General features: G+C 41.5%; 1 protein-coding gene across 1 annotated transcript in view; it reads left to right on the top strand.

The window, feature by feature from the left end:
* Positions 1–7,033, top strand: part of JAG2 (jagged 2) — a 66,747-nt gene extending 59,714 nt beyond the window's left edge. Inside the window, exons 24-26 of the mRNA XM_021403375.1 lie at positions 345–476; positions 1,460–1,616; positions 4,740–7,033. Of these exons, the coding sequence (XP_021259050.1) occupies positions 345–476; positions 1,460–1,616; positions 4,740–5,212 (762 nt within the window). The 3' untranslated portion in view covers positions 5,213–7,033. The remainder of the gene's footprint in view (positions 1–344; positions 477–1,459; positions 1,617–4,739) is intronic.

Below are 12,084 nucleotides of genomic sequence, written 5' to 3'. Positions count from 1 at the left end.
TTCTAATACAACTCCTTGCAGTTGCTTGCAAATTTTATTTTTAGACTCTTCTGTTGATATAAACAGATGTGTTTGTCCTAAAGGGCAAGGAAAAGTTAGGATTTATACTGAATATTTTGTTTTAAGCTTCAAAGAAGTGAATTGTTTCTTACAGTCTGAGCCCATCTTGAGCTGTACTAGGGTAGTCATTACAAGCTCAACTTCTTACCCTTTGTTCCAGAACTGTTTCTTACATTGCTGCCCTCTTTGCTGCTTTCATCAGATTTCAGTAACTGCAAAAACTCTGAAGATGCCTATTTGGACGTACTGTTTCTATTTGAAGTCATACAATCTTTTTTTAACAGGGCACTACAACTGAAAACATCTGTTCAGAAATTCGGTATTTACCAGCTACTAGGTCTGTTTCCAGGGACAGAACTCTGATAATATTATGTGATCTGTCATACTCAACAGAGAATGCAGTGGAAGTTGCTATTGTAAGTATGGTGTGTGTGTATATAAACGTTTTCATATTAGTTTGAGCCAGGGAAGAGGTTGTTTCACTTCAATGCAGAAACTGCAGTTGTTGACCTAGGCTGACTGTACAGTGATTTTGTGACTTCATGAAATGTGATATACAGCTAGATAGCTGAACTGCGAGCTTCATTAGTGATAGAAGGCTACAGTGGTATCTGTGCTCTCATCTTAGACTAATTCAGCCTAAATTAGTGAAGAGGTTCCTACCTGTTCTAACATATCTTGGGCTATTGACCTCAGTGGAGATATAGTTGCAGGTGGTGGGATTGGATCTTGTCAGTGTGAAGAAGGTGGTGCTATGCATCTAGTATGGGTGCTTCAGGATGTTCATTAAATGTCTTAAGTAGAAAAATGTAAAATGCAAGTTAGATATGTGAAAGTAGTTGTTGCTTTACTGAGCTAAATGTTTGCTTTAGAAACATTTCTAGCCTAGTTGCACAGTGCTCGTTTATTGCTGATTTTCCAAGTAAATAATTAGTTCACATGGTAGTGTTTATCCAGGCAGAAACTGGAGTGTCTCTCTACCAGTACTGTAAAGAACATGCTGAGTGATGATGCAAGAAGTAAACTGTATGATATAAATAGAGCAGACTGTTATTAGTCCAGGCTTCTATCTAGATAATCCGCATGTCTTGAAGTGCTTTGAGTTATGACTAAATTTAGCTGAGCAGTGTAAGGAACATGGAAGTCAGCTGCCTTTTGAGATACACTAGTTATTAGCAACAGGGTGTGTTACCTGCCAAGCCTGACACTGCATCTGCAGTTCATATTAAGCCATCCATGCTGTTGCCACAGAATGCTTTAAGGTTACTTTTTGTAACTTCTGTCAGGTAAATTCAACCCACAGATATCAACTCAGGTGTAGCTGGATTTAAAAGTTAGAATTCTGTGCCTAAATAATCTCAATAATTCTATTTTTCACCTTCCTTCTACTTCCTTCTAGTCTTTTGTCCCACATCGAGATGAACAAGATAATAGTCTCATACAGAATGCTGCTAATACAATAGTAAATGCAATCACTAAGCGGCAAAACAGCACTGTTATGTTGGCAGTAACTGAAGTCAAAGTGGAGACAATAGTTGTTGGGAATTCATCATCAGGTAAGGTTTCCAATACGTTCATCCTTTGTGGTTTTTAAAATGTTTTCTATTCCCCACTGTCAGCATCTTGTCTGTCTTTGTGTGGAGAAATGGTACAGTAAGTTGTTTCTTCAATTGCTATTACTAGTGAGGGGAAAGTGACTTTAAGCTTGTTTCTGTGCTTGTGCGTGGGGTTAAATTTAGTGTAATCTCTAGCATAATGTCCCTGCCTACCATTTCCTCTGTTTTGGCTCTGATTTCAAACTCCTTTCTGTAGTCTAAGCATGCCTTTCACAAGATCAGGATTTCTCTTGTGTTCATATCCTTTCTGATTTTCCAACATTAACCTTAACCAAACCTTAGCCCTTAGTGCTGCTGCACTATAGAAACTGAGGCTGTGAGATATTAAAAATAACATCAGGATGGAGACAGCACTGCTGAAATGTGCTACATAATTCCTCACTGTATTCACATTCACTGTTGGGTCTCCATAAACATTAAGCAAGCATTGATGAATGTCTATGGGTCTGATTTTCCTTCCAAGTGAAGGAATTCATTTACACACCTTTGGTCACACTTACCAGATGCCATTCTGTCAGACTGTGCCTCTGCTGCCGTCTGATGCACAGCAACAAAATGTAATGGACTATTGGTAGGATGGTTCAGCCTCTATTACCATACCACTGACATTCACCTCTGATGTTTGTGGGCTGACATAATGAAATAGGAGGCATTACTTTCAGAGCAGCCCTCATGTTCATTTTCATGAGCACGTGGTGTGATTGGAGTGATCAGCCTGGAGAAGGCTCTGAGGAGACTTTATAGCAGCCTTCCAGTACCTGAAGGGGGCCTGTGGGAAAGCTGGGGAGGGACTTCTTGTAAGGGCACGTAGTGACAGGACAAGGGAAGATGGCTTTAAACTGGAAGAGGGTAGATTTAGACTAGATATTAGGAAGAAATTCTTTACTGTGAGGGTGGTAAGACACTGGAACAGGTTGCACAGTGAGGCTGTGGATGTCCCCTCCCTGGAAGCATTCGAGGCCAGGCTGGATGGGGCTGTGAGCAACCTGCTCTAGAGGGAGATGTCCCTGCCTATAGCAGGAGGGTTGGAACTGGATGATCTTAAAGGTCCTTTCCAACCCAAACCATTCTGTGATTCTATGATCTGTATCTCTGTATCATCTCTCCAAGAGAAATGCCAAAATGAGCCAGTTTCCCTGTACTACTTAACTGCTTCCCTGCCTGGGGGAAGCGGCAAAAGGTTTTGCAGAGGACTCTTGGTAGGCAGCAGTTCAGTTAAGGGGCCCTAAATCGAAGTCTTACAACAGTAGGAGACCTTCCCAACTCTTACCTAGATCTCCTGAACAAAATCTTCTGGAAGATCTTCCATCCACAGTCAAAACAAGGAGTAAATTGCCTGGTTCCATTTCCCTTATGTTACCTCTTTAGGGGAATTCCTTTCATCTGGTAAAGCCTTGGCAAACGCACTGTTTCCTCAGCTCACTGAATGAGTGAACAAGTTTTGATTTTGTCTTGAACAGAAATTGTATAGATGATAAAGAATTGAGCTGTGATTCTGACATACTTTAGCCTTTCTGTTCTGATTACGCATTAAATCTTGGGAAAAGAGAGATGGATTACTTTGCCACCGCTTTTAATGAAATTCAGAGATACTCAGAGCAAGTGGAAAGATGTTGACTTCATTCTCAAGCACCAGCTATGAGAGTTTCCGAGACTCCTAATTTCACTATGCATGCTCAGTATTGACTAACCACCCCTAATTCTTTAATAGGAGTAATTATGAAGGAGTTAACTGTGACCTGGTCTCTTGTGGTCTTTTGATTTGGTGTTTTACCTTTAGGTTAAAAAAAAAAACATGGTGTAGAGGTATACTTACCTCAAAGCACTGATGCAAAGCCCTCTGTCCTTGAGCCTGATTTCTGTGGGATGCTGAAATCTCTAGATGGAGGTGATTATTTAGACAATCAATTTAAGGGAAATGCATATTCATGTGGAATCTATAGGGAGGCTATCCGTTGCATAGGAAACTTTCTGAACTTTATTTCTAAGAGGCTGATGTGAAGAGCTCCTTTCCTTAAATTCCTCCCCACTTTGCCACATTTACAGTTTAATATTAAATTGCGTAGGAAAAACGAGCTGAGACTGGGAGTTACTGCTAAGAGTACAGTCTTTCCCCAATGTGATAAAATATGATTTTAGGTCTCCTGAGGCCAACCATTTTCCTGGTTAACTCATGGTTTGGAAATATCAGATCCTGCATACCATAATCTTTACCCAAGAACATGTTCAGAAGACATTTTAATGCTGGCATGAATGACTGGTGTTGAAGAGCTGGTTTTTGAACAGACATTTGCAGATCATTCTGTAAGCAATTGTTTTAAAACTGCAGATAATTTACAGTTGGAGTAGAGGTTGGAGTGGTAGTTAGGACAATTCTGTGGCTACAAAAAGCAAAGCACGTGCTGTCTTAGTACTACTTCTGATATGTGAATCCTTGCTTTAAAAAGAGAAGCTCTCGATTAAGAAATGCCCAACATCTTCAGAAATTGTTTATCAGAGAAATAATGTAGGTCTTTGAGTTTCGGACAGTACTAATGGGATTTGTGATAGGAAACTGGGGAAAAATGTCTGTGGACTTGATGGAGCTCTTGTCTCGTAGTAAAAAATGTGGCATGTCTTTCTGATACAAATGCTGGTGCTACTTCTGGAACAAATTAGAGGGGTAATACTCTTCAGTCTGCCTCCTGCAAAGATAGGCTTGTTTTCCTTGAGTTATTTACTGAGGTATTCTGGGCTAACTTGGCTAGGTGCTTGAAGATGCTGCTTATATAACCAGTTTTCCCATTAAGAAGGGGGAATAAGCATCATCTCAAATGCAGTGTTTTTCCCCTATCGTTAAGCAGGATGAAATCCAACTTAAAAAAAAAAAAAAATAGTGAAGAGCACTTCTAGATGAACTGTTGCCTTTTGGGCATGCACTACTGTGCCCTAATCACATCTTCCTTCATTATAAAAGTCTTCTTCAGACTAACCCAGAGTTACATATGGATACTTCTCTTGCAGCTGCCGAGTGCTGTCTCTATAGCTACATTAACTCAAGACTTTTTCTCATTTGCCCTCTAGATTATTTGGTTCCAATTCTTTGTGCGGTATTTAGCATTGTGTGGCTGACCTGTATAATCATCTGTGTGTGGTGGACTCGGAAGAGAAGAAAAGAGAGAGAAAGAAGTCATCCTCCCAGAGAAGAGGGTGCCAATAACCAGTGGGCGCCTTTAAATCCCATCAGAAATCCTATAGACAGATCTTACAGTAACAAAGACATTCGTTACGAATGCAAAAACTTCATATCTCCTCAAAAGAGAACTTGTGATGCAGTAGAGGAGTATGTAGAGTATGAGGAAGAGGAAGATGAAGAGGAGGAAAGAGATGAGGAAATGGACAAGTTCCTCTCTCACAAACTCACAAAGCCTTTGCCCACAAAGGCATCTGACGCATCAGAGAGCAGTCCAGTAAAGAAGTCCCTTCAAATAGGCAAAATGGACAACAGATCTGTAAAAAATGTGAATGCATCAAACTTTGAAGGCAGTAGAGACTAATCTGTATTTGGAATGTAGGCAGACTGCGCCTACCCTTACTGGGGAGGGGAAAAATGACATCTCTGCTTTGCATCAAGGACTAAAAATATCTGGATTCAAATGTTCATAGTTTCTTTATTTTGCGTAAAAAAAAATAAATAAAAATAATAATAAATAAAATTTATTTTGTTTCTTTAGCCTTGTATAAATTATTCAATAATTGTCAGATGAAAAAAATGAGTAATCTTTGATAGTTGCTATTTTTGTAAAGTTTACTTATAATACACTCGCTGTGTGGCAGAGGAGAGGTTGTATTTTCAATATGTGTAAAGTTTATTACAAAAGACTGTACACTGTTTACAGAATGTATTTCTTTTTATTACTTGCTCTAATTTAATGGTGGCTTTAAAACCTCCTGGTTGAGGAAATTGTGTGAACTTTAAACTGCTTTCTTGACTTTGAATCTCTATTAATGGCAGCTCACTGCACTTGTTACGTTAGTAGCTTCTGTAAGATTTTCTCCAAATTTGCCTTACACACTTTGTAATAGGAACAAAAAACAATTATAGAGATCTTTCAACTGTGGTTTAAAAGTGGCCTTTTTATTTCTGTTTAATTACTTTAGAATTGCAGTATTGAAGCATGTGACAAGTGCCTTGAGATGAAACTTTTTCTATAGCAACTGTCAAAGACTGCCATATCGATATAGTAAAATTGAGAGAACTCTAGGTTCCCCAACTGACACAGTTTATTTTCTAATAGTGAAAGTGCTTTTTTGTAAATATGTACATATTAAATGAATCACTCTGTATATTTGATTTAATAACTTAAAATATTTTGGTCTTTTTTTACATGTCATTCCTTTTAATTTATGTTGCAGAAAAGGAGGTTTTATGGCAGTTTATAAGACTTTTTTTGGTATTATGTCCAGATTAGAAAATGATGTTAATACAATCAATGTTAGGAATCTGTTGGTCATTTGTATTTACATAGGAGCATAACCACTTACATGTAAATAGATCCAGAAATGTTTGTTTATCCCCATGTTCAGCCCATCTCAAGAACACTAACAAGTGCATCTACTGTACAGTACCAACATAGTGAGGCATTGTTTTTCTTTTGTGAATATGTTAATTACATGTGGTATTACTTTTTTTTGCGTTTAAATACAGGCCTAATGAAGGGAACAATATTTTCCTCAATCTTGTTTCTGTTGTGCTTTATTCATCTTTCGCTCTAAAGAGAAAAGGCTGGCAAGCTCAGAAGATGGGAGTACCTCATTGGAAATGGTTATTTGTAAGGGATGGCTTAGGATTTTTTTTTAAGGCTTTGTTATTGCTGTTAACTGGGCAAAACTACGTTTATTTTAATCACAGAAGCATAACACTACATACCCTAGTTACCCTGCCAGTGAGAGGAGCGGATGCTTGAGAGTATAAACTCTGGCCCACCAACAATATAAACACCAGTGTTTTGAAACCAGTTATTTTATACAGGAACGCAGGATTTGCTTTGCAGGATCTTCTGTTTTAGTATGTTTTCGTTTGACATGTTCTTAAAAAAGAAAATAACAAAAAACCTTTCAGAAAAGAAACTATTTATTAAAGCATTTTATAATGATGTTTGTTGTAACTTTTTTACTTGTGCTGAATATTCAGAACTTATTTTGATAACCTGGTTAGGAGTTTAGAAAAGGGTACTATCCTTCTCATGTTCCCCAGTATAATCCTAAGTATTTAAACCAAAAACACTTTTTTTTCTGCTACTCTTGTAACTTTTTGTACTGTAATGCTGCTGTCTTCCATAATCTAATAAAATGATTCCCTCATTGTGTGTAAGATACTTCACATTGTGTTTGCTTTCTGAGTGCTTGAAGTTCTGATGTGATGAGGCAAAACGAACAGGGGGAGAAAGCCCTGATGTAATGCATGGTGCTTCCTGTAACCTTAGCTCGGAGCCTTTCCGTGTCGATACTTCCTGAGCCTACTTGGCAGTGTTGTACTGTGCCCACGACTGCACCGTCAGCGTAGGAGGTGGTGTCCCACGTGTAGTCTAGAGGCACAGACACTTCTAGTGCCTAAATTGTGACACTTCTCTGTGCTGCCTCTTGCAGTACTTTGCAGTAAGAAGCCTTTTTCTGCTGATGGTTATTGACTGTGTACGAGCCTTTTGAAGGCTCTCCTCCCAGCTGCTGAACGGAGGCTTGTCTAGCAGCATCGTTGTGCTTCCTTGGGTAGTAAGAGAGGTAAGAGAGCAGTCAAACATGAAAGGGCTTGAAGTACTCTTACCAAAGTGAGTTTTTTCTTTTTAAGTAAAACTTAAAAGGCTTGAAGAGTTGCAGAATATTCTTGTCATGCTCCAGTTTCAGCTGAGTAGGTAGGTTTATGCTTGTTTCTTATGACGACTTAAATGGCTTATGGATGGAATTTCTTCAGTAAAAGGAGAACTCTGGCATAAGGAAATACAGGATATAATTGCTTAATTTTTCTAGTAGCCATCAGTATCTGAATGAGATCCTAGCTCCTAGCAGTCAAAGATTTTCTCATCATACAGTTATTCCATCATCACTTTCCTTGGGGTATTGGTTTGTCTTTATCTTGATGAGAGCTGTTTAAGTCAATTCTGAAACTCAAATTCTGTCATTACCTTTAATTTCCAGCTTTCAAATACCTGTGTCTTGCCCTTGAAGAAGAGCTGATGGAGGAGTGGAAATCCAAACATGAGACAAGGAGCTAACACTTTTTTTGACGATGACTTTCTAAAACTTTTTGAAGTCAACTCCATGGTTCCTTGGCAGCCACCTAGGTTGGTCCTTGGTCCATAGTAGTGGGAACAACACTAGCAATTAAAGGCAGTGCTAGATCAGAAAAGTGTTGTCTTCTGTAAGATTAACTGTTCTATGTCTGCAGTATTTGCAAGATCCTGCTGCAGAGAGGAGTTTCTGATACCCTGTATTTAATGTAGTGGAGAGAGAGAGAATGCTGCTTGTTTGGGAGGTTTTATGTGAGTGCTGCTAAATGTAGTGGGCTGTACTGCTTTAAGAGAAAAAGAGAGATAATAGATTTACATATATATATAGTAAGGCTGTTGCTGCTGTGCAGGAGTGAGCTGGCTCACTGGTCCAGAGACTCTAGTTCTGCTTCTTCATATTACCAAAGTAGTATGTAAAGTTAAGTGGTTGAAAACGTGCGGTCTGTACCCACAGCTGGATCTTCACCAGCTGCTCTAACCAAAGGGTCTGGATGTTGTGTCATGGCTGGCACCAGCCCTTGGGAAGATGTCCAGCCTTGTCAAAGAGCTCCTCCAATACAGCTTTGTGAAACCAATGTAGTAAGTATTGAACTTGGTAGTGCTGTTTACCTGCAAGTGCAAGCTGCTTAGCTTGAGGCACATAGAACAAAGTAATTTAAAGGATGAACAGAAAGTAAACTACGACTTCCAGTTCACTGAAACTTTGTATATGGATTTTATTTCTGTGCTGCTCTTAGAGTAGTTGCATGTCTTCTCCCCTTGTCTCACATGATTTCACTCTGTAGCTTTTCTTCCTTTTGACTTTTTACATGAAATGTTAGACTTGTGCATCACAAGTGCAGGTATTGGCAGGTGTGTTAAGCACCACTTAGTTCAGGTAACAGCTCTTTCAGAAGTTAAGTGATGAGTAAAACAAGTAAATGGGCTGAGTGTTTGGTTTTTTAAAACATTTAGTGGTTCCAGGCCAGCTTCTCCAATGCTCTTACCAAGATCTGATGCTAATCTGAAACACTTGGTAAGCTTGATCCTTTGGGCCATTTTCTGTTTTGTTCTCCAGCAGACAATCTAATTAGTTCTCCTGAGACCAAGCTGTAGAGAAATATTAGTTTTAATGCTGCTTGTGAGACAGCTTGGATGATAAGGGCTTAGGGGCAGCATGGAGTTATCTTGCACAGGAATTGCATGATGTTAACTTGCACGTTGATTCAGTGCAGTTGGATGCAGGATCTCTCATTGTTTTTCAGTGCTGATGGGCTATTGTAGTCCTTGGGATGCGATGGATCAGATGAGCCTGAACAAGAGTTCTGAGACACGCTAATTTGGTAGTAGCCTGGTGCTAGCTGTGACCTCCATGAGGTTTTTTGGGAGGGAGGAGGATGGTGACTGGCTTTGCTGTTTCTCAACAGTAAGCAGGTGTTGGGGTCATTCCTGGTAGAATCTTGCTTTGGAAAAAATCTGAATCTCAGACTTGTTCAGTGCTTGAAAAACAGTCCCTTCCTAATTAGCCTTGTATTTAGTATATTGTAAGTCTTGGAATAAAGCACATAAGGGATTAAAACACAAAAGGAACAAGAGGTTCCCTTCAGAATGAGATAAAACTGAGTATTTTCCACGTTTGTCTTTTATAGCACCCATTCTTAATGCACAGAGCATTTCTGTACAATCCCGTGAAGATGCAAGACCACAACTAGGGACTCATGCTCTGTTCTCTGGCCTCTAGGCTCCTGGAAGAGTATTGCTTTCAAACGTTATGTCCAAAAAAAACCTGAATCCGCAAAACCAACCCAAATGCAAATCATTTTGCACTGTTGGGTGGGGAAGGGTTGTTAACTTGTATGCCTGTCTCACTGCTGTGCTATCTTTTCTCCCATACATCTGAAGGTGTCTTGGGTTGGAGGGGGCTTCTCCTGTGGCAGATTTGCCATGCTGATATGCTGCCTATTAAACAAGGTTGAGCCAGGGAATGGTGGAGCAGGTTTGGAAACTGCTACAGTAGCGGCATGCACAAGACCCTTTGAAGGCTAGGCCACCTGGCTGGAAGTGTATCTATGGGTGTAACCCCACCTGCTAGTTAACAGAGCCCTGCCTGCAAGTGGAAGTTAATTCAGTGAACAGCTCTAGAGGCTCAGATCAAAGGGCCATCCAGTCTAGCAACCTGTTTCCTGCAGTGGCCAGTGGGAGATGCTTTGGGAAAGCACAAGAAAGCAGCAAATACAACATGAGCCCTTCTCTTTCTCATCCAGCCTCTGGAATTCAGTGGGTTAGGGCCTTCCGGGGCCTCTTCTCTATCTCATGGTCTCCTCCATGATGAACAGGACCAGAAGTGTGAGTGCCCCCCAAACAGCACTGCTCTCCACTTTATACGAATCTTTAGCAAACACCAGTGGGCTATTTACCTTTTGGCTTCCACTGGCATTCATGTTATGCTTTCAGAGCTCAGCTCTTTGTTGCCCTCTCCTACTTCAGAGGGACCAAGCAGTCTGCATCTTTCCCCAAATTCCCTACACATCATTGAGTAGGAAGCCAAAAATGGTCTCCGGTCACTGAACACAGATGAAGTGCTTGTGCAATGCTAAATGCTCAAATGCAGAATTTGGGGGGAGGTAGAAGAAATTCTTCGTGCTGGAAAGGCAGAGCCACGAGCACGTCCTGACCTAGTGTCCCTCCTCCCTTGCTCCTCAGAGTTTCCTGCAGCTCTACGTGGATGTTGCTGAGCTGTGAGCATGCATGCCCTGTGTGAGGTTCCATCTCAAAGTGGTGGCCAAGGCAGTTGTTCCTCCTGGCCTGCTCCTGCTGAAATCACAGCATCTTCAAGACTTGAGGAAATGCTTTATACACTGGCTCTTCAGGTTCCATGTTCTTGCAAAGCTGTAAGAATTGCTGTCCTATAATGGGAAGCACTGATGGAGTCAGTGGTGGACTTGAGTGTTGCAATTCTGTTTTTGAGACTGGGAATAAAACAGCGTTCAAGACTTCAAGCAAGAATAGTGCCAGCACTGACCTGTCACGTGTATCAGTGAGTGTGAAAGTGGATGAGGAGGCTGTTTTTGGGAGCTGCACTGCTTGCATTTGTGGCTTCCTATTGTAGGAGAGGGCAAAATGAATGGTGAGAAGGAAGCAGGGGTAGGTGGCCATTGCACTGAAAGGCAGATGCTCGCACTGGGAGGAAAGCAGCTGGAATAACTTCTCCATGCTGCCATCATGCAGAGAGCAGCAGCTCCTGGCAGTGAGAGGGCTTCCCCTTGGTAGAAGTTTGCCTGTGTCTGTGAGCTGCTGCAGGCAGCTTGCTGCTTTAGCAGGGAATACCCAGATGGGGCTTTTTGAAATCCTAGGGCCTGCCAGTGCTAGAAAGAGCAGCAATGTGCACAACTCCATTCAGATACTGCTTAAAATTGCAGTTCTGTATATCTAGCAGCTATCATTTCATATAGTTATGTACATGATATAGTTTTTAAATAGTATCTGATAGCTCTTGTGGACAGGGTTGAAGAGAGTGGGCGCTGTCAATACTTAAGTACCTTCATGAGGCACAGTCCCAGAACTGACCTCTCCAGTGATTAGAAAATCGAGGTCTGACTTGTGGTCGTTTCTCCTTTAGCCACATGGCTCACCTAGCTCTTCCCCCTTCGCTGGTCCCTTTGCTGATGTACGTTAGCTGCACTGTGTTTGGGTCACGCTCTAAAACCCTCCATGCGTTGCTAATGAGGGAGTGTAAAGGGGTGTGAGAAAGGGCCGGTCAGTGCTGAAACCCCAGCCAGCCTGGCCAAAGCAATGTCCCTGACCTGGTCAGCCTTCCTGGGGCTGAGAGACCCCTGAGCTGCCCTGGCAGGGCTGACCCCTGTGCAGGAGTTCAGTGGTGTGGCACTACTTTCCAAATTGGAGGCATAGCAGCCTCGAGGTGCTGGGGACACCAGGAGCTGCTTTGACAGCTGCTGACATCGCTTTCAGTGCCGATAAACCAGGAGGTTATCTCAAGTGCGGCAATATCCTCTAGAAAAGCCAGGAGGAGAACCTACTTTGCACTGTGTCACCTGCTAATGAGCAGCCGCGGTGGGAGCAGGGACCCAGCACCTTCTAGGGGCATCTGGTGGGAGCAGCCTGCATGCACGGGTCCCACGGTGAAATGCAGCAGAGGGATGACT

Source organism: Numida meleagris, chromosome 6 (assembly GCF_002078875.1).
Source record: "Numida meleagris isolate 19003 breed g44 Domestic line chromosome 6, NumMel1.0, whole genome shotgun sequence".
NCBI lineage: Eukaryota > Metazoa > Chordata > Aves > Galliformes > Numididae > Numida > Numida meleagris.
Note: the sequence above shows the minus strand (reverse complement) of the source record. Positions and strands in the feature narration are given on the sequence as shown.